The following is a 21,238-nucleotide window of genomic DNA, read 5'->3' on the forward strand; positions in this document are numbered from 1 at the left end:
TCTTAATTGAGTGAGCCTATGTATAACTAAGCCATGACAACCCCCAACACATTTTCAGTTCCCCTTTCTTTTCCTTCTACAAACCTGTAAATCCAAACCTAATTTTTATTTTGACAATATGTAGATTCCTCTCTCTAATGAACTATCTGAAAGCTACCTGATGGCATATAACTGTGTGAATATTAATATTTGATAAAGACTGCCACGACAATATTAAAAGAAAATAAAGAAAAAAAGACTAATGTCATCTTGCCACATTGGCGAGTACATGCATCTACGGGGCCTATAGCAGAGGTGGCATACCAGGAGAATAAGTCTCATATTGTCATTAGAGACAACACACACATAAGTAATACCACAGTGCATCGAGGGGTTGAGTCACTGCATTACTGCCAGGCAGTGTAACTAAATAAAGTCCCCAAGCTAAAATATTTACCAGCCTCAGTCCAGCTGGAGTGCAGGACCAAAACTCCACATCAAAGATTCAACTAATGAGATGAAGCAGCACACTGGCAGGAAACCTTACTTCTGTGGTGATTGTTATGAGCGCTAAGTTTTTAATCTGTACATAGTATATACACATGCCATTTCTGCAACAAATGTGTTTGCTTCCAAGTCCATTACAAATACTTTTGATGACCTGGTTAAAGACCCTAATGGATTTTTTATGAGGTTATTAATTATAGATGTACTAGCCAGCATGGATGTTCTTATGCAACCTGTTGATGAAGCATTAGGAGCTTTCCCATATTCCTGCTGTAAATAAAGATGTTGAAAGCTAATGTATGGGAAAAAAACTGATCTCAATCACTTATTCTGGCCACAGGCTAAAAATCCTGTGGTGCCCACTTGGAAGGATACACTGTATGTACACTGGAAGCTTCTAGCTAAAAATCTATAAATGAATGCTGAAATGTTTAATTGGCTGCTATTCTGTGTTTAAAATCAACGCAACTTAGGGCACACTCACACTAGGGCCAGTTGTTCCGTACCGTGTTGAAGCACGAATGTCCCCCCTCCCCTGTCCCCCGCTGGCCCGCACTCACATCACCTCAAACCCAAGTGTACTCAAGCATGGTTGCCTCCGACACATGCGATGCGCAAAAACATATAGACAGTTCACTCTCATAAAACATGCAGAGGTGTGTGTTTGCGTACTGTGCGTCGGTAAAACACGACACAGCCGATCAATTAACACAACGCACTATGATTAAAAAGTGCAAGCTTGTTCTTCTGAGTCATGCCTGTGTAGTATGCAGTACTAGATACTAAAAAGACTCTAGTAAAAGCAGACATACTGATTCAACTCTTTACTCCAGTAAAAGTAAGACTTAGTTTAATGACTTAGAAGTTGCAAAATGACTTACTTTAACAAATTTCGTTTGTTTATATAATGCAGATTTGTAAAATATTACTTTTATGATGGTCACAGTCACAGACAATAAACTTAGCATTTGATAATTGTGGTAACAGCCGTGCAGCAGATGTAATGAAGTCCACGCAGCACGCTGGATGCAAACTAATATTAACCCTATAGCCTATTCATTATAATGTCCATGGACATAAATTGAGTTCTTTTGCCTTAATAATGATAAAATAATTCACAAAAAATGGTCGGATTGGGAACCCATATATGCATAATGTATCCGCGTTGCATTTAGTGTTGCTTGAAATGACCAGGGCTCAGCTAATGTTGCCTTTTAAAAATCATTGATTTCCCGGGATTCCCTGGAAAATTGGCTTCTTTTCCCGGCATTTAAAATGTCTTATTTTGGGGAAAAAATATTAATCCTAGTGCGCATGGGTGACCAAGTGTACCATGCTCAAGCACACCTCTTCCAAGCGTACCGTGCCAGGGAAGTGTACCGTACTCAAGCACGGTACACTTGCACTCACACTAGCCAAATAATCCGGATTTAAGGGGGCAAACGTGCTTGGGCACGGTACGATTGCCTAGTGTGAGTGTGCCCTTACACCAGTGTGATGTGGAAACTTGAAATCTACAGTGCACATATACATTGAGAATAGATTCTGAATGTTTCAATGAGGGAGAAGGAGTAGATTTCATTTTAAGAATTTCTAAATTTCACTTTTTTTGTGGAAAAAACGTATCAAGCAGAGTATTTTATGTATTAAAACATGTCTGCAGAGGATCTTTAAAATATAAAATTGCGTTAAAGCATTTCAAATCATTGTATAGTCAAAAACCCAGTGTTTGCCACGAACACAATAAACTGGTTCTTAATTTCTGATTTTTCAAGACAAATATGTCATTTTGATCAAGTATGGTATTAAAAGCCAGTGACTGCATGCTCAAATGTGCAAGAGACAGTCTGCCTTGACAAAAGCAATGCAACAATAGCACTGAAGCTGAGCTGAGTCGTGCCCTAATTTCCTTCTTCTACACGCTACGTCATAGCTAGAGGAAGACCCCCAACCCCCACTGTGCTGTATTGCAGTGACAACGCGCGCACACACACACACACACACACACATTCTCTGAGCACAAACACACGCAAAAATGTACTTGCAATGGGAAACCCACATGTTGTATGATCTCTGTGCAAATCCAGAGTATCATACTTGCAGAGAATATGCTACATGCATAAAAACACACATGCACAGACCCTTCTTTCCTCTTTGTTCAGATGTGATGTATTCAGGGGAATGCCTCCAGACACCCTCCTCGCTTCTCTGCCCTGCCCGCCACCCCCCCTCACCAATTCTCACTTCCATCCATCCTCAACAACCTAGATTACTCTACTCCAAGCTCCTGAAGAGATGGGTTTTTTAAAAAAATAGAGCCTTGTTGGTTTTTAAATGCTATTCTGAAAGACAGCAACACCCCCACATACTTTTTCTCTCTTTTTTTTGCCCCATGGCAAATACTCTTCTTCTGCTCGGGACCTTTCAAAAGAGGATCGACTCCCTCCATCAGCCATAATTGAGAATTAGTTATGGTGCAGTGTGCATTTGTGTGTGTGTGTGTGTGTGTGTGTATGTGTGTGTGTGTGTGTGTGTGTGTGTGTGTGAGACCCTCATCTATCAGCAGAGTTGACAGCTGAGCCACTGAATGACTGTTATTACCCTCCGTGTGTTTCACCAACAGCACAGTGGGTGGCTGCAAAAAGACAGACAGAAGGTGAAGAAAGAAGAAGAAGATTGAGGGAGAGACACGGATTGCAACAGTGCGTGGTCAGTTTCAGGGAATTCCCACTCCTCCTTCACTGGGACTTTTCTACACATGCCCTCAGTTAGGGTAATGGCTTGCTTGGGAGGTTGCTAGGGGCAGTTAAAGGTTCAATTTGAAGAAGTCGGAGTCGCCTGAAAACTAGGCCATAATCAAGATGGCGCTAATGGGTGGAGGGCTGTTTTTAACCAGTCACAGGCCGCCCGCAACACAGCACACATGCCTGAACAATGTGTGTGCTTTTAGGGTCAAGCTTTTGATATATATATATACACATACTGTACTTAAAAAGGTATTTTTAGGACAACTAGCTTTTCAGATTTACTATGTTATTTTCCTATAGAGACTTTGATGTTTATAAAAGTTTAGGTATCAACTATTTCTCCAAATGGCCAAAGTTTATAGTCACTCTTTTATTTGGATAAATCTTGTCTGTCCACCATGACCAGTATAGAGTTCAAAACCAGTCTCTGAAATCTTACTGTTCAATCTGTAAGTTTTTTTGCAAATGAAAGCAAAAACAGACTTCTTCTTCAGGCAATAAGCTATCAATAAATCAAGACTATTTTTAAAAGAGTTTACTTTCAGTTTCCCTGCTTAAATAAACCCTTCTCAACTAAAAGATTCATTGGCTGATCATTGTAGCCATCAATAATGAATAGGAGCCATTTGTTGTCTTTTCAACATCTTGAATGATGTCCTGTGCTTTAAGTGAATAGTTAAGTTGACATGGTTTTAAAAGCTTTGTGAAGATTGATTGATATTGAGAAACGATGTGATATCAAACACATTTTCTTTTATTGGGACAACCACCATTTACATCTGTCTGATTTTTTGTTTTCTTGTTCCTTCTCTGTCTTTATCTGTGTGCATCTCTCCTCCTGACATGTTGACACATCTGGTAGCATCATCTCGTCAGCTTCTATAAGGTTAGGATACACACACTCTCAGGTTACACACTGTAGGCCACATACATAGTGCACACAGCGGTCGCTCACTCTCATCTTATAAATACTTGTTAAGGAATGCTATATCCATAGTTAAAGCATGTAAGCACTAACATGTATAGGATTACACGTACACATGAAGCCAACACTAACAGGAGCCTCAGCTGCACCCTGAGCTGCTCGTGTTTCATGCTTCAAGGCCCTAAAAACACAGTTTAATGGTTAAGGAAAATGATCGGTATGACAGAATGATAATGTCATGCTTTTACTGTAACGTGTGTGTGTGTGTGTGTGTGTGTGTGTGTGTGTGTGTGTGTGTGTGAGAGAGAGAGCCCAACTGTGCATGACAATGTGATTATTATTATATGTCTTTATGGAAAGATGACTTTCAGACTGAAACATTACCAAGTCCAGGAAGCGGACCTTTCCATATAGCGGATGATGACCTCATTATGAAAAACTAGCCCATGACAGTTAAGCTGTGGGACAAAACAAGACCACTGTAATCATGAACTGTTCTATTGACTGTTTGAGTAAATGATCAACTGATTAACAGAGTACCACTGTCTGTTGTACCAAATGCTAGCGGTCTCTAAATCGGTCTCTTTACATGTCTAAAGGTCAATAAATCACCAAGAAAACTGTCTTTTACCCAGAATTCATTATTTGGTAGAGTCAAAAAGCAGCTGCAACATCATTCAGATTACTGATACACAGGATAATACTTGTAATGAACACAGAACATTTGATTATTATCTCTGTCTCTAATAATAAAACCTTTTTTTTATATATTTGTGTGGAATCCAATTGAAGTTATGTTGGGGTTGAGGGGTGTTTCAGTCACTGCAATATGACTGAATTACATGGTAAGGATGATAAGATAAAGTTAAGATTTCTCAAAGCAAAGGCAGAGCTGGAGTAGAAACTCAAACATTGTGAACTGATGATACGCAAAGCAAAGAGTGTACTTAAAGTAACTCAAACTCTCTTCATGCTTTCAGCTGAAAACACAGAATCATCGTGTGTCTGTGTCGTATAAACTGTCTAAACATGGTGACTTGTTTTCCTCACCGCACCACTGAATGCTCAGCTAGTAATAAAGGTTTCTTTGGCTGACTGAGCCGTGTCATGTCGGAGGTGGAGCAGGGAACCAAACATCACTACTGGCTCCATAATAACAAGCTAGATCTGCCCTTAAATGACATCTGGCTAACACACTCTGAGACTCGCACATATTTGAGCCTGTGTGTATATATGCATGTGTACAAAGTTTGGGTATGTCTCACAACTGCATATTCAAGGGAGACTGTGTGGTTTTTCTCTATACTGAAACAGCTTTTTTGTGTGTGCGTGTTCACATAGCACAGGCATTTGTCTGAATGTGTCTACATGTCTGCATAAACCATTTTGACACCCACAAAAAGGACAGAGCTGTTTTAAATACATAATGGTGGTAATGGCTTCTCTGTGTGAAACTTTCCCATACTTGAAATAAGAAAAAGGTATCACTTGACTTACTCACTCATATGAGAAGAGAAGAAGCAAAATCATTAATTACCTCATATATCATTCATATCAGCTGATAATGGTTTATCATAGATACTTCTGTATCAGTAGATGTTTTCAGATATGCAAAAATGCCATTTGTAATAATAATAATAATAATAATAATAATAAAATAATAATAATAATAATAATAATAACAACAATTTTACTTTTTACTTTAAGATTATATGCAGCACAAAAGGTGCAGTTTGTGCATTTTACCTCCATGCTTTCTGCACTTGGCAACATTAATTATTTAAAGAAACCAACATCAGCAACAAAAAGCTTTACACTGACTGCACCTAAAATTAATCCATAACAGAACTGTACTATACAACCCAGTGGAGGGAAATACAGACAAGATCCTGAGGGTAATTTCTGGAAATTCAATTGATTCAGGTGTTTAAACATAAAATGACATATGGGCATGTTTGTTTTTGGTAGAAAAAGGGTCACCAGTGTTGCCATAAAACAGTCAGACTTATTGATTTACAACAATGCAATAGTCTAAAGCACCTATAGAATTAACTCTGGCAACAGTGCAATGTAGTGTTGTGCGATATGAAGATAAGATTGTAGATGATTATAATGTCTCATTTAGAGCGAGATCATTAGTACCGTGCTACAGTGCACATTGTATCAGCTCAGCTCCAAGAGGGCAGTCTGCTAGCAGGAGGCTACCAGGTAACAGCACCGGACTGTCAAGCGCCTTGTACCATATCTCCAATCTGAAGGTGAAATCTGTGGCAGTTTTAATGTATGTAATGTTTGCTGCTCACCTGCTACACGTCATGTTAAACTGACAGCTGGACTGCAGGTAAATGCCACACTTTTGCAGTTAGCTTTCCTGCTAACTGGGAGCACTAACTTTCTGTCATGACAAAAGCTAACATGACAAAAGCTCAGGTGTACTGTATCTGTGCCTTTTTTTTAATTAGTCTTTAAAAGCATCCTCAAAAAGAATCATGATGTGATATTTTTTGCCATTATACCCACTAGTGAAATATATGTTGTCTCAAAAGTCTATATCATCATCTGTCTTATAATAAAGTGAAATCCAATCAAATCATCATATCATACACCCCTATACAGGCCCTGTATTCTGAACTGCATTAAAAATACGCAGAGGGCTGAGACATAACAACAGGCTTCAGTCCACAGTAGCGCTGTAAGGATTTGAGTAACATGGCACATGGCGGTTGTAAATGTTTCGCTCTCTCCTTCTGTGGTAACGCGCATGTAGTCATTACAACAAAAACACATGTGAAAGCTGTCAGGAGACTTTGGGCAACATCCTCCAGCAGCAATTAGCAACTAAAAAAAAATCCCAGGGCAGACCTGACAGGAAAGACGTGTCACAACTCACTGAGTCTCATCTCATGTACCAGCAAAAGCCTGTAGCACTGGGTAGCACAGGTATAAAAAGATTAACTAGGAAAATGTGCTGACTTGCTCTCTCTAGGCAGCATTCTGCTACAATAGCACAGAACAAGCAAATGACTCTCTCTCTCTCTCTGTCTCATTCATCCCCACCTCAGTGAATCAGACCATGCTGTTTGATTTCTAGATCTCGCCACTGGACAAAAACAGATGTGTCTTTATAGCTGCATATCAGCTGACAGAGCTTTGTGGTGACAGAGAACAGGGCAAGCTTGTTTTTAAAAAGGTACGGCCGATGACATGGGGTGGAAAGTTCAGGTTAACCGGTAGCCTGATCTGCCCTGGACTTTCCAGGATTTTTCTTTCTGGGTTTGACCAGTGTGAATAATAATCATATAACACAATAGTATCTACAGTATCAGGAGTCTGTGTGTGTGTGTGTGTGTGTGTGTGTGTGTGTGTGTAATATGCACCATGCAAACTAAACACAAATCTAACACAAAACTGGAAACAGCAGCCAATCCTGTAGCTACTGTACATAAATGAAGAAAACTTACAATATATGGACTAACAATGCTGGTAACACAATTTCAGAATCTATTCATCTGTCCATTTTCAATCAAAAATAAATTACATGAAAAAAAGATGCTATGCTTGACAGGTTAAAGGCATACGAACAGAATGAACATGTAGTAAAACACACTGAATTACTGAGACGACACTGAGAAATTGATATGAAATATCAGGCTTATAGATACAATTGGACATTTGGTCTAACCCTAATCAATATAATTTCTAATACTCTGAGGTGTTCCCACTGTAGAAAGTATCATTATTATTCTCACTGCAATATCTGACAAAATACTTTTGACTACTTTCACATTAGAATATTACACGCAGGGCTGGGTGATATGGACAAAATCAAATATCTCAATATTTTTTACCAAATACCTCAATATTGACACTGTAACTATATTATAGAGATGGCTATTGGTGGATTCACAAAATATATGCACATACATAATCATTAGTAAATGTGGATATAATGAGCAAGTGAGTAAAGGCAAATAATAGAACTAGAAAAATCTGGTAAACTTCAGAATATTCACTGCAATCCAGCAATATCTAATATCTAAGACAATATTAAGTATTAATATTAAGAAAATTGAGATATTGCCCAGCCCAAATAAGGAATGAATGTAAGGTAAGCAGCAAACCCTGGCATGAAATAAAACTTCAGACAAATAGAAACAATATAATCCAGTCTTCTCATGGATTCAGGCTCTCCTTATCATTAACAACTGCCTTACCTAACCTGAACTATCCTTTACCTTAACATAGCCATCACCAGCCTTGTTGTACCTAAATATAACAAGTGTCAGTGTGTATGCTCAAACTAAATCTTCCCATTACCCAGCTGTTTTTATTCATACTGTACTGTATTTATCAAAAAACAAAAAAGGAAGCCCGTAGGATAAAATAAACGAGTTTTCACACTTGGACTCACCTCATTAACAGCCAGGAGGGCAAAACAAGTCACTTCCCCTTGTCATTTAAAACAGCTATTTGGCAGGTTGAACTTTAGTAGTTAAAAGTCCTTATCATCATTAAACAGCATTGCAGCCTTTTAACACACTTGTGCACATACCAGCACTCATCAGTGTGAGTGAATGCCCTCTAAATGGCTCCCAGTGTAAGCTGAGGGGAACAAATGTGCTGACAGCTTCAGAGGACACTGTGCACCACTCATTCAAATTCACCCAATGTGCCTCCTCACTTCTGTAATGTGCCTTATCAGTGACAAAAACAGAGTGCCAAGCAATAGGTTTTCATATGATTTCAGTGTAATTGAGATAAGACCTCCAGGGCAGTTGGGATATCTCTTTCTCTCTCTCACACACACACACCTGGAGGCATCTCAACTATTGCCAAAGCTTTCTGTAACCCATCCCCAGCCCCATATGAGCAGTGTGCATTAATGTCAGTGAGTTAATAGTGCCAAAAGGATTTCTCTCACACACACTTACTTTTCAAAGCCTGGATCAGCGCCTTGCCGTCTTTAATCAGCTCCTTGATGAACTTGTTGGTCTTGTCCAGCTCCAATTCATGGGACTTGAGTCTCTCCCTGAACTGAGGGCTGTCCAAGTAGCAGTCACTGAACTCCAGGGCAGGAAGACCCATCTTCTTCTTCTTTTCTCTAAACAAACTGGACCCGGCAAAAAGCTCCAAGCAGGAGACAAGACAGACAGAGAGGAGGAACAAGACGAGAAGACAAGAGAAGGGGAGAAATCCTTGAGCTACTAGGTGCTGCCCCTGCTGCTGCTGCTGCTGCTGGAAATGATGCAAAATCCAATTACAACATGCAAACAATCCGGTGGAGATGTATCCGAGAGAAATGTCTAGCTAGCTGCATAACCCTTTTTTTTTTTACAGGTTAGTTAAACACTCAAGTTGACACAAGCAACACTGTTTCTATTTCTCTCAGGGTAGCAGCAGTCCGACACGGCATCCAATTCAATGAAATAAAAAAAAGTCACAGCAGACTAGCAGGAGTGTTGGCGGGGTTTTAAAAGAAAAGTGTCAACTTGCTCAGGTGAACCGGTGCTGCATTGCTCTCGACCAAGTCATTCTGGACCGGACAGAGTCAGACAGAGGCGAGGAAAGGTGGGAGGGAGGCTGTGAGGAAAAAAAACACAAAACTAGCCTCGCTAAATGCGGTGTCTTCCCTGGGCGGTTTTAAATGCACTGTTTTCTCCCTTGCCCCGCTCAACTCAGCGCCGCAGACCATAATCAACCTACCCCGATACGGATAATCCCCTGATTGACGTCCCTCTCGGCCAATGAGGAGGACAGGGTGAAGAGACGATCAATGGGGGCGGTCAGCTCCTCCAGAACAGAGATGATTTTTTTTAAAGACAAGATGTCTCACTCTGGTGTCGTTTATACAAACCATTTTAAGAAGTCTTAATTTCTTCTTTTTTATTTATTTTACTTTATTTGTACACAGAGCCCGACCGATGTATTGGTCAACCGACTGAAATTGGCCTATTATAGATATATCAGCATCAGCGAATATGTATTTTTACATGAGCAGCATTTTATCTAGGCTATACTTGATCATTTTTCTTTCTTCAAATTTAACATGCATTTTTTTTTTGTTCTGTCTTTTCTTTCGTAGCTAATTATAATTATTAAGTTCCCATCTGTGTTTACTGTTTCAATGCACTGACGTCATTTTACACAATAAAATTTATTGTTAAACTATAAAATATCATGGCCTCAATTACATAAATCTAACCAATTATTTTACAACAGTCCTATAAAAATAAAGAAATATATTTTAAAAACGAAGAAAAAATATCTGTCTCTTTCAGGACTGAATAGGTCATAAAAGAAAGAAATATAACATATATGTGGCCACAGGAGCTGTTCTGTGAGGCCGTTTGCATAACAGTGCTAAACATCCGTATGGTATTGTCACTCAAAGCAAATATTTATCAGGTTCACACACAAAGAATAAGAACAATATAGTTCACTCTGATCCACAAATGTCAACCTTACAGCGGTGCTATAGAGTAATGAGCAGGGGATCACCAAATCAATGGTATTCATCATCTGATGACCAAGACTATCAAAATGCATAATCCATCCAATCCCGAATCAAAGTGGTGGACAGACTGATGTGACCATACATGTCACTAGCAAAAGAGGACCGAGGGCCAGTATGTAATATGTTGCAGGTAGGCTATGTGGTACAGGTAAGCTTTGTGTATTAAACCATGAGACAGTCAGGGTTCCTGTTCTGTTGAAATTTGGCTCAAAACCCATCCTACCCTATCCTTCCAGTATCCCAGAATTCATTGTTTATCACCAGCAAGTTATCCTAACAACTTGGTGATAAACACTGACACATGGGCAGGTCACTGACACCTACACCTGCAAGGCATAACAAAGCATCTCCGTAGTGTTGTCAGTTACGGGGCTCATACCCAGTCAACCCCAGTGTCATGGAACAATTTGCCCTCTTTGCACTATATTTATCACTGGATGGTTGGACTGGATGTTAGGACAACTTGCTGGTGATAAACATGTCTACTTGATAAGTGTCCCTGGACTGCCTGAATGCAATTTACTTGGACAGTTCATGGACTGAGGATGTAACAATCAACATCTATGGGCCTTCCACTTCACCCTGTTGTACATGCATATACACCAGGATAAAGTAGAAGCTGAGCTAAATTAGCTGTCAACTGACTAGGTCCAAAGTTTGTGTGCACTAAGTGTTTTTTGGGATTGGAGTTTATGTGGAACAAGAAAGAAATGTGCAGACATGTCACGCAAGCAACCATGGACTCAATTAAAGCAGTTAATGACATCTTAATGAAGATTAATAAAAATGGTGAAAGTAACTAGAGCTAATTAACTTATGAGGCATTTCAAGTCAGTTAGCTGTAGCACTGCAGAATGGAGTGCATGTTAAAATTGAATTCATGTTAGCAAGTATGGTCAAATGTCTGTTGAGTATTACATCTTCCTGAGCATAGACAATCTTTTCCAGCAGTAGGCTGGGAGTGTGGTTGGTTGGTGGACGCAGATGCTGATGTCATTTCAACCAGAGCGGGGAATTTCTGCTGAGGGTATCTGCGTTGGATTAAAGCCCCCACTACACTCTGTGGCGCCCTCTGTTGACAAAATGCTGCACTGCAACAGATTTTCCTTCCCTTAGTCAGCAGTGACCTTCTTGTTACTACAAATTGTTGATCCTTTGAATTTAAAGTCTAATTAAGTGAAACTGGCCCTTCTTGCCATATATCCTCTAATATTTGTTTTGTCTTGTTAAAGTAAAACCCCAAATTATTTATTTTTTATCTCAAGCAGATTCACAAGGCCTAAATTGAATGGATCATATAGTGCACAGGCTTACTGTAATTATCGAGTGACTGCAATTGCATGTATGTCATTGACACATGCACATTTTATGTTTGTGGTTTCATGTGTGAAAACAGATTTAGATACACTACTTCCTCTCCCATGGTCGCTTGCTCATTCCTCCATCTGCCACAGCGTGCTGTACGGAAGTATTGACAGGAAGTCGTAGGTGTTGTTTGTGTATGATGCAGGGGGCTATTTCAAGAACCAGAAGTAACCAGTTTATAGTCAGGTACATGTTGGAAACAGCTTTTTGCATGACCACACTGAGCTTTAACTTTGTCTCCTATTTTAAATGACAACATACTTTTAAAAAGGTGAAAGTTGGTCATAAAAATCACTTATAGCACTAAAATAAAACAATGATGTTTTAAAGAATAGAAGCCTGAGTCAAATTGTTCAGACCATAATTACATCATGTTGTATCTGAAATAGAACACATGTTGTCATTTGACATGCTGGAAGAACATAATGTGTGCATGGAAAACATGCTTTTTTCATTTCACCATAAGCCATCTTGAGTCAAAATGCCAATACATGTCAACAACTCATGTTCAGTCATCATACAGAATTAGTCCCAGTATGAGCTCATGCTCTGTAGTTGATTTAAGTTTAAGAAACTGTCTCCAATTAAACATAAACCAAATCCACATTGAGGCCAGTTTTCAGGCATACACTGCCTTGCATGAGTACTAAACACCCTTCGATTTATTATTAATTTTTTTGCAGTTTCTTGTTTTGTTAGTTAAGTTTATTTCGAACATGTTAAAATAGTGAAACAAAACAAATAGGCAGGTTTGTGTAGTCCTAGCCCCTTTTTTAAGACAAAAAAGCAGAGTCTGTTGGATGCACAAGCACTAGAGTTAATACTCAGTAGAACCACCTTCAATGCAATTACAGTGGCAAGTCTTTTGGGGGTATGTCTCTGCTAGCTTTGCACATCTAGAGACTGTAATTGTTGCCCATTCTTCTTGGCAAAATAGCTGAAGCTCTGTCTGTGAACAGCAATTTTCAAGTCTCGCCACAGATTCTCAATTGGATTGAGGTCTGGACTTTGACCGGACCATTCTCAGACATTAATATTCTTTGTCTTAAACCTCTCAAGTGTAGCTCTGGCTGCATGTTTAGGGTTATCATCCTCCTAGAATGTGAGCCTCTGGCCCAGTCTCGGCTCTTTTGCAGACTGAAGAGTTTTCTTCAAAAACTGCTATGTATTTGGCTCCATCCATCTTGCCTTCAATCCTGACTAGTTTCTCAGTACCTGCTGATGGTCTGCTCAGGGTATCTCATCTATCTTCCACATGTTTGCTGTGTCTCCCACATGACTTGTGGCTAACTCAAAACAGGATTTTTTTTAGGGCTTTTGTTCAGCAACATCTTTCTTCTTGCCATTCTTCTATAGAGGCCAGATTTGTGGAGTAAACAATAGTTGTCCTGAGCTGTGGATCTTTCCAACTCCTCCAGAGGTACCACTGGCCTCTTGGTTGTTTCTCTGATTAATGCTCTCCTTGCTTGTCTATCAGATTAGGTGGACGGCCTTCTCTCAATAGATTTGCTATTGTGCCATCTTCTTTCTAATGATGGATTTAACAGTTAGGTATTTAAAGCTTAGGATATTTTTATAATCAAACCCTGCTTTGTACTTCTCAACAACTTTATCCCTGACCCATTTGGCGAGCTCTTTGGTCTTCATGATACTGTTTGTTTAGTAATGTTCACTAACATTACAGAACAGGTGTATTTATATTGAGATTAAATTGCACACACATGGACTCTATTTAACTAATTAAGTGATTTCTGAAGGCAATTGGTTGCAGCTGATTTTAGTTAGGAGTTTCACAGTAAAAGTGATGAATACATATGACGTGCACTTTTCTGAATTTTATTTGTAAATCATTTCAACAATGTGGTAAAGTCCAGGGGTGTTATGATAACAGTGCTGTTGTGACTTGGGGCTGAAAGAGGCTAAATTAAAAATGAATTTACATTCACATTAGTGTGATTGAATAATCATAGTGCCTTTAATCAATATCACTGGAAAGATACTTTATGGTCATCAAGATGCTGTTAATTAGATTGTCTTGCCTCTCTCTGATTTCATTCTCTGCCTTGTTTCCCAGAGAAGCTTCCTGTTAAAAACTCAGTAACACAATTATCTACTTAACAGCTAAAAATATATATTTACACATTAGAATTTCCTCCATAAATACATGAAACAAATGCCAGATGGGAAGACCCTTTATATCCTCTATGTCTGTCTCAAGTTATATCTTAAGTCACCTTAAAATTAAAAAAATAGAAAAACACTATTCATTATTACATCAAATGAAGAAAAAAAACATTCATCCAGTCCATATTTTTTCTCTAGAATCTAAGTATCTAATATCTGCTGGAAGTGTAAACAAACAGCTAATACTTTTTCCATATCGTCTTTATAAGGTTGTGATATATCAACATGATAAACAAAATCAGTTAAAGGGTAGTTTCACAATTTTCCAAGTCTGTCTCAATACAACAGTCAGTTTCCCATATGATTATTGACACATGTTTTTCTTGCTGTAATCATTCCTATTGTCCATACTGGCCATTAGACAACCCCTTCATAAGGAAATTACAATATAAGTGATAGTCCTTCTATGCACAAATATATTCAGAAATTAATCTGAGGCCAGTATGAGGTGTCAGTTGTCCAAATTAGTCAAACCAAGTTAATATCTAACATAATAGTTGCAGTCTTTTTAGTGCTAAATTACTTTGACTGCAGAAAAACAGGATAACATTGTCCTGAGACAAAAAGAGGGATTTTTCTTTATTTTACTACACAGACTGTAACTGTAATATTCACTGTATTTGATTAACTCAGACTGTTGAAGAGTCATATTAACATGAGGTCATCTTTTACATTCTATTTTTGCTCCAAACCAGGACTGTGGATTTTGTTTCCCACCACTTACATTTTAAGCACACTCGGAGGGGATCTTTAAGTGTTCCAGTTAACTGGAGGAATAATTACAGTATGCAAAACCTCTTTTCAGTGTTCATTTGACCATTGTTGTATTGTTGTAAGACAATACAGACTTGAAACGTTGTCCTTTCATGTAGGCTTACACGTCTCCAGTCCTGAAATAAAAAGTGTGAGTGTGAGTTTGTTTACAATATTCTCCAAATGTGCTTTTTCACTTGATTAGTGAATGGGTGTCTCACAGTTCCCCAACAATGGTGGAAGAATAACAGATCTTATTTCACATGTTGTTCAGTTTGACTTTTATCCAACTGTGACTTGAATTTTAAACTTTTAATTTTTGTTTTGTTTTGTGCTGTGTTGTACCACGATACGAGTTTATTGTGACAGGTGATATTCTTCTATCTCCTGGTAAACAGAGGTACAGCAGCTTTACCCTCATTTGCCACTTCGCTACTTTTTACCTCAACTATTAACCTCCATAGTAGCAGTGTCCAAAAAACCTGTGAAGCACAACATTTTAAACAGGTGAGAGAAAAGTAGCTCAAGATCTCTATGTCTTTATTTGTTGTCATTTTCTTCTTCTTTCCTCCCTTAAACTTTAGGCAATGTGTCCCTTTTTCACTTCACAGTCCTCACATGAGACAGCCTCGCAGTATGTCTCATGATTATTTGAGTTCGAAAGGCTGAGTGACTCCAAAATGCAGATGTACTAAAGAGAATGAATTACAGAGGGTAGATCTTAACATAGAAGATGGAGACGAAGCAGTCAATGTGAATAATTTACCCTGACTGCACATTACCACTTCCTATTGTGTGAAGAGCATGAGACAGAGAGTGAAACTGTGCAAAAATAGCCCTGCAAATAACAGGGCTTCAGGAAATGCATTTGGTGTGTCATACAAAATGATAAACTATAAATCACTATCATGTCCCTGAGGTGACTTAACATTTAACTTCCTTATATAATAATATACATGGATCAAATATCTTTCTTGTCATTAATATTAGTATCTGTCTCACTTTCTCTTCTCAGGAGGAGCTATTTGGATGTGAATGACAGCATAAAGTAAATCCAGTATCTTTATTCCCAGTTAGAAATAATCCAGAAAGTGTGTCATCATTGCTGTTTGCTCACTCCTGTTGGGGCTCTAGTTACAAAACTGGAATGTGAGTGATATTACATCTTCCCCTGACCTCATTCCTCTTATGACTGTACTGACTGTATGGATTGAGTACATTTACTGTATGAATGACCATATATTGTCAATTCTATTTTAGGATTGCAGGAATGTGGAGAACCTTCTGTATACATGTAATGTGACATACATTAACTATCCTCTGGGCTGAGCATCTAAGAAGAAACTGGACTGAACTACTGGCATTATGTAAGATTACAGTAATTCTGGGATCTGAAGTCACCCTCTTTCTGTCTTTTATAAATATTTATATTATGTTGCTCACCAGAGTCTCCAGGAGGACATTGCTATAAGAATGTATCATCTCTCAGTCAGACAGGCTCATTTTCAGGCTCTGGCTGGATCCCAGGGCTTAGACACCTGCGTCACTCTGTCCGAGTCTCTCTCTCTCTGCTCTAGTGTGGTAATTTTAGTTGTGACGATGGCCTGTTAAAATGAGTCCTCTGACGTAGTTAGAAGGGTGGTGAGGTGAGGGGGGTGGTAGATGGAGTACAAATACAGACATACACATTAAAGTCTCTGAAGTCCAACCACTTCTCTGGTGGAGGAAAGACAAGGAAATTTTGCACAACGGGCAGTGAAAAAGAGGAAAAGAAGAGGACATGCTGGCTCATCTGGGGCACGGTCACATGACTTTCTCACAGGTAGGTGACTGACTGAATACAGTTGAAGAGCCTTGCTGTCTCAGTGGGAATCTTGCTGGCCAACGATGACCTCTGATGATTCACTAGTAATACACTCTGACAGTAAAGCAAGTGAAAAATTAAGCTGATTCTGATCTTACTTTGTATTAAGAAATGAATTTAGATGTTTTGGATTGTGTGTGTGTGTGTGTATGTGTTACATGTTCAAAGGTAGTAAAGCCTGACTTCTGTTCAGCTTCCATGAACTATTTAAAAATTACTTTTACTGGCGCAGCCATTAATCAACAATATTTTATTTCATGCTTCATTCCCAGCAGAACTTTACTCTACTTTAGGCCAAACCTCATCCCCTTCAGTTATCTTCCCCCCCATCCAAACACACACACACAGGTTCAATCTCTCCTCCCACGCGTCCGCACTCTGTCTCAGTCACCGCTTGGACTTTTGACGTCATTCCCACCAGCAGCTCTGTCCGAAGGTCCCTGCGGACCAGTCTGGCACTAAGTAAGCTCTCATATACCGTAATACAACATTCTTCTCCAGGTCCTGTTCTGAGGAAAAACAGTCTGTGAGTGGGTAGGCCTTAAATTCCTCTTGTGGCTTTTGCACTGCTCTGTCTTTCACTTTCCTTGTTCTTCTCTTTCCCTCTGTTTCTTATGCCTCTCCGAGACATTCCAGATGTGGGCTAGCCTGGCTCTATAGCAGTTATATTCTACCTCTGATGATAATCAAGACCACAGTTGTATCACCACTGACTGGGTCCTTCACAGCTTCCCTGCTCCTTTTCCATTTGACAGGACAGACTTCATGACAGCTACTGCTGCTCTGGGATCTCTACCCACTAGGATATTGAGATTACGCTGACATTGTGGCTTTTAAAATGGGCTTGATTGTCTCTTGGATAAGCTTGAGGAAGCAGACAGTCCAAGGGGAACACAGACGGCAGGTCTAGCTTGATTTTGGTTCCTTGAGCGGAAAGATTTTAAGTGCTTGGCTGCTGGAGATTTGTTTGACTCTTTGTAAAATGTAGTCAGCTAAAAGCAAATGAATGAAGGGTGTTAATACAAAACTGCTTTGCTATAAACTGTGTGAGGAAAATGGCTTTTGTGTTTCACAAGTGAATTACAATGTGTACTTTTGCCTCCTACTTGTTAGACTATTGCTGGCACTTGCAACATTTCCAGGAGGGGGTAAAACCATTACTGTAAATTTCCTCTGTCCTTTATTGTATCCACGTGTTGTTTGTTTTGTTGTCTGGCCTTGTGCTGATTTCAGGTGAAAGTTACATCATTGACATCTGGACGTTATTTTTACAAAAAAAGAGTGATGTTCAGGCATGTCTGGCTGGCATCCATTCAGATTTGATTCCCTGGCTGGTTTCATCTCTTCGAGAAAAAAAGGGGAGAGCTTTAAATAAGTTGACACAGAGAGGCAGAGAGAGGGAGAAAGTGATTGAGGGAGGCTGGGGAGGGAAACATTTCCCGGAATCATACCATGAAGGCAGCGTTGTCTTCCCGTTCCTGTTTTCTCTTGTGTCTCAGACACAGTCCAGGTGACATGAACAGTGAACACGGTGGATCTTCTCTGTCGTTGCAGCCACAGGGACATCACACTGCCTCATCTAAGCCTCAGACTCTGTGCAGGATGTCTGAGGGAGATGTTACAGTGCTGCCATTTGGACCTGCGTCTCTGGATCTGTCCAGGCAGGAGCACCGGACACTGACCAGACTTTACAGCCAGAATGGAGGATATCACCTAAGGATTTTACCAGATGGGACTGTGAATGGTGGCAGGCAGGAAAATGACCCCTATGGTGAGGAAGAAACCATTTTTTCCCTTTCCTTTTGATGAGTGATTGACTGTTGTTTCTGAATCAAGGGCAAGATAGAGGATAAAAAAGATAGAGGAGAGTGACAACATTAACTTACAGTTTATGAAATGGAAGAACAGTAAAGTTTGAAGGCTCACGGGTGAGGAATTCACTAATTACTTGAACAAAGAATTAAAGTCCTCTTGACCAAGTTCTGGTAAATCTGCTAAGGGATTTGAGTTACTGTAGTAGTAGTAGTAGCCCATGAACACAAATAATTACATTCTCTGAAAAATGCTGGGCAAATATTTATTTCAGGAGAAAATATATGGTTACATTTAGTTTAGTTGAGCTTATCTTCCACTTTATCCTTGGAAAGTCAACATAAAATGTAATGCAGCGTTGTTATGTTAGAGTGTCATGTGTTTGTGTTACAGATATCCTGAGGCTGAAGGCTGTGAGTGTGGGAGTGGTGGTCATCATGGGTGAGATGACAGGAAGATACCTGGCCATGAACAAAAATGGACGCCTCTATGGATCAGTATGTGTTTACATTAGTTGTATACTTCAAAAAGAAATGAGATCTAAAGTATTAGCAGATATGATACAGTTAGTAGCTTAAGTCAGTCATTCCTGAAATTGTTTCCACACATGGAAAACTCACAGTGGATTTTTTTTTTTTGCATAAGTCTTTCCAATCACTGATAAATCATCATGAGTAATAGTTAGTCATTAGGAAGAAGAGATGAGCATCATAAGGCAGTAAAACATTACAGTTTTGCAATAGTTTCTTATACTTATATTCAGCACTTCATACTATTTGTTACACCATGCTTTTGTGCTGCCGTGTGAATATATATAAATATATCCAACCTTTAAAATGAATTTATAGCAAGAATTATACGACTTGCAATTAAAAAAATCTTCTCCTCTTTCATTTTCTTGTCTCAGCAAGCACTGAATGATGAGTGTTACTTCCTGGAGAAGTATGAAGAAAACCACTACAACACATATTGCTCTCAGAAGTACAACTGGTACGTTGGCCTGAAAAGGAACGGTCAACCCAAAGCAGGACAAGACACCCACCAGGGTCAGAAGGCCATCTATTTCCTGCCAAGGCCAGTAGGCAACAAGTAAAGCAAGACAACACCAGAATCCATGGACGCTTATGTCTTTAAATACACAGTAATAGTGCAATGTTACACTGGGCACCACAGTATCCCATGTAAAGGTCACTTAAAATAATTAGAAGCTGTAAAGTAAAGCCTGAGGTGAACACCTAATGCTGTTTCAAGCTTAAACTTAAAAAACTTGAGTGTTTTGTTTAGTCCCCTTGCATATGCAAGGAATATATGATCCAGCTCATATAAGCAGCTTCACACAGATATGAGCTATACCCTTTCACTGCAGATTGAAATTGTGTGCAGTAAAAATGTATGTCAATCTTGATAAATGGGTGTTCACTTTGACCGAGGTCATGAAATACCACTGCTGGAAGACAGCGATACACCATTTTTACACAGAAATAGTTTCACATTTAATCACATCTGGCATAAAGGAAACCAACAAAGCAGTAAAACGCAGTTTTTTAAAGTGCTGACCATCTGGCATTGAATTTTACTCAAAGAAACACATTTTCTTTCCCAAGTTGTGACTGTGTCCAAGTACGACAGCACAGAAAAGAATAGTAATAATATAATACCTTTAGTGCCTTGCTTAAGAGCACTTCCAGTCAGTGGATGTTTGCTGACACACAGATTGAAAACTGACAACTCGTGTTCAATGTGTTGACAGCAATGCTGCTCTTCATATTTAACTCTCTACAATTTGTTGTCCAAAGCATCACATTTTTTTAACTTTACATTAAGGTACACATTGAAAGACATGATCTTAGAGCTAAAATATTTCTTTTAGAAACAGCTTTCTTATCTCCGATTGCCATGACAATAGAAAATAATTATGTTGTTGTTATAACAGCATTGCAGCAGAGTTCAGCACATTCAACATGTTTGAGACACCAAATACTCAGATCTGGATTATTTGATATTTGGTGAGAGGGACCTTTTTGACCTGGACCACAGAATTCGTACATAAAAAATGTTTGTATTACTTTGTCATAGCACAGTATTTTTCTGTAAACATATTTCTTCTTTTGCTGAAACACATGTTAGTGTAACAACTTCTTAGGTTAAATTACTATTGTGAATATTTATTTATGATATTTTATTGCTAATCAAATTAAATTCCACTGATTTGACATTTTTGAAATAATTAATTTATACGTACACAAGTAGCAAAAAGGTAATGTGATCACCTTTTCACAATGTAATACATATTGTATTGAATGTATGAAATAAAACTGCATTAATATCCATAAATAAATGAATACTATTTTTGAATATTTTCCTTTGAAAAACATATGCATTTAAGTGCGTTTTTATATCTTAATTACGAACGTAATTACGAATGTATTGATGTACTGTCTACTTCCCAGTGCATCTCTTGTCAATCAGCTTGATGAATGTGTTTGTGTGTGTGTGTGTGTGTGGGTGTGTGTGTGTGTGTGTGTGTGTGTGTGTACTGTGTTGTGTAGAGACACATTCCTCCTAAGGACACAAGCAGTAGAAAATCA

The 21,238-nt window shown here is 38.9% G+C and overlaps 2 protein-coding genes across 4 annotated transcripts in view; one reads left to right on the forward strand and one right to left on the reverse strand.

Annotated features, from left to right (window-relative positions):
* Window positions 1-9,243, reverse strand: part of LOC128370991 (rho GTPase-activating protein 26-like) — a 95,820-nt gene extending 86,577 nt beyond the window's left edge. The window contains exon 1 of the mRNA XM_053331181.1: window positions 9,090-9,243. Within this exon, the coding sequence (XP_053187156.1) occupies window positions 9,090-9,243 (154 nt within the window). The remainder of the gene's footprint in view (window positions 1-9,089) is intronic.
* A 7,996-nt stretch (window positions 9,244-17,239) lies between these two features.
* Window positions 17,240-21,011, forward strand: LOC128371216 (putative fibroblast growth factor 1). 3 transcript variants are annotated; one of them, XM_053331477.1, is made up of 4 exons: window positions 17,240-17,300; window positions 18,393-18,609; window positions 19,044-19,147; window positions 19,558-21,011. In XM_053331477.1, exons 2-4 carry the CDS (start codon window positions 18,441-18,443, stop codon window positions 19,741-19,743), a joined length of 459 nt encoding a protein of 152 aa, XP_053187452.1. In that variant the 5' UTR covers window positions 17,240-17,300; window positions 18,393-18,440; the 3' UTR covers window positions 19,744-21,011. The 3 variants fall into 3 exon arrangements, with proteins under 3 accessions (XP_053187452.1, XP_053187451.1, XP_053187450.1); XM_053331476.1 differs by having other exon boundaries at window positions 17,259-17,364; XM_053331475.1 differs by having other exon boundaries at window positions 17,265-17,368.
* Window positions 21,012-21,238: the final 227 nt, after the last annotated feature.

The sequence above is a fragment of the Scomber japonicus genome, chromosome 13, assembly GCF_027409825.1.
Source record: "Scomber japonicus isolate fScoJap1 chromosome 13, fScoJap1.pri, whole genome shotgun sequence".
NCBI lineage: Eukaryota > Metazoa > Chordata > Actinopteri > Scombriformes > Scombridae > Scomber > Scomber japonicus.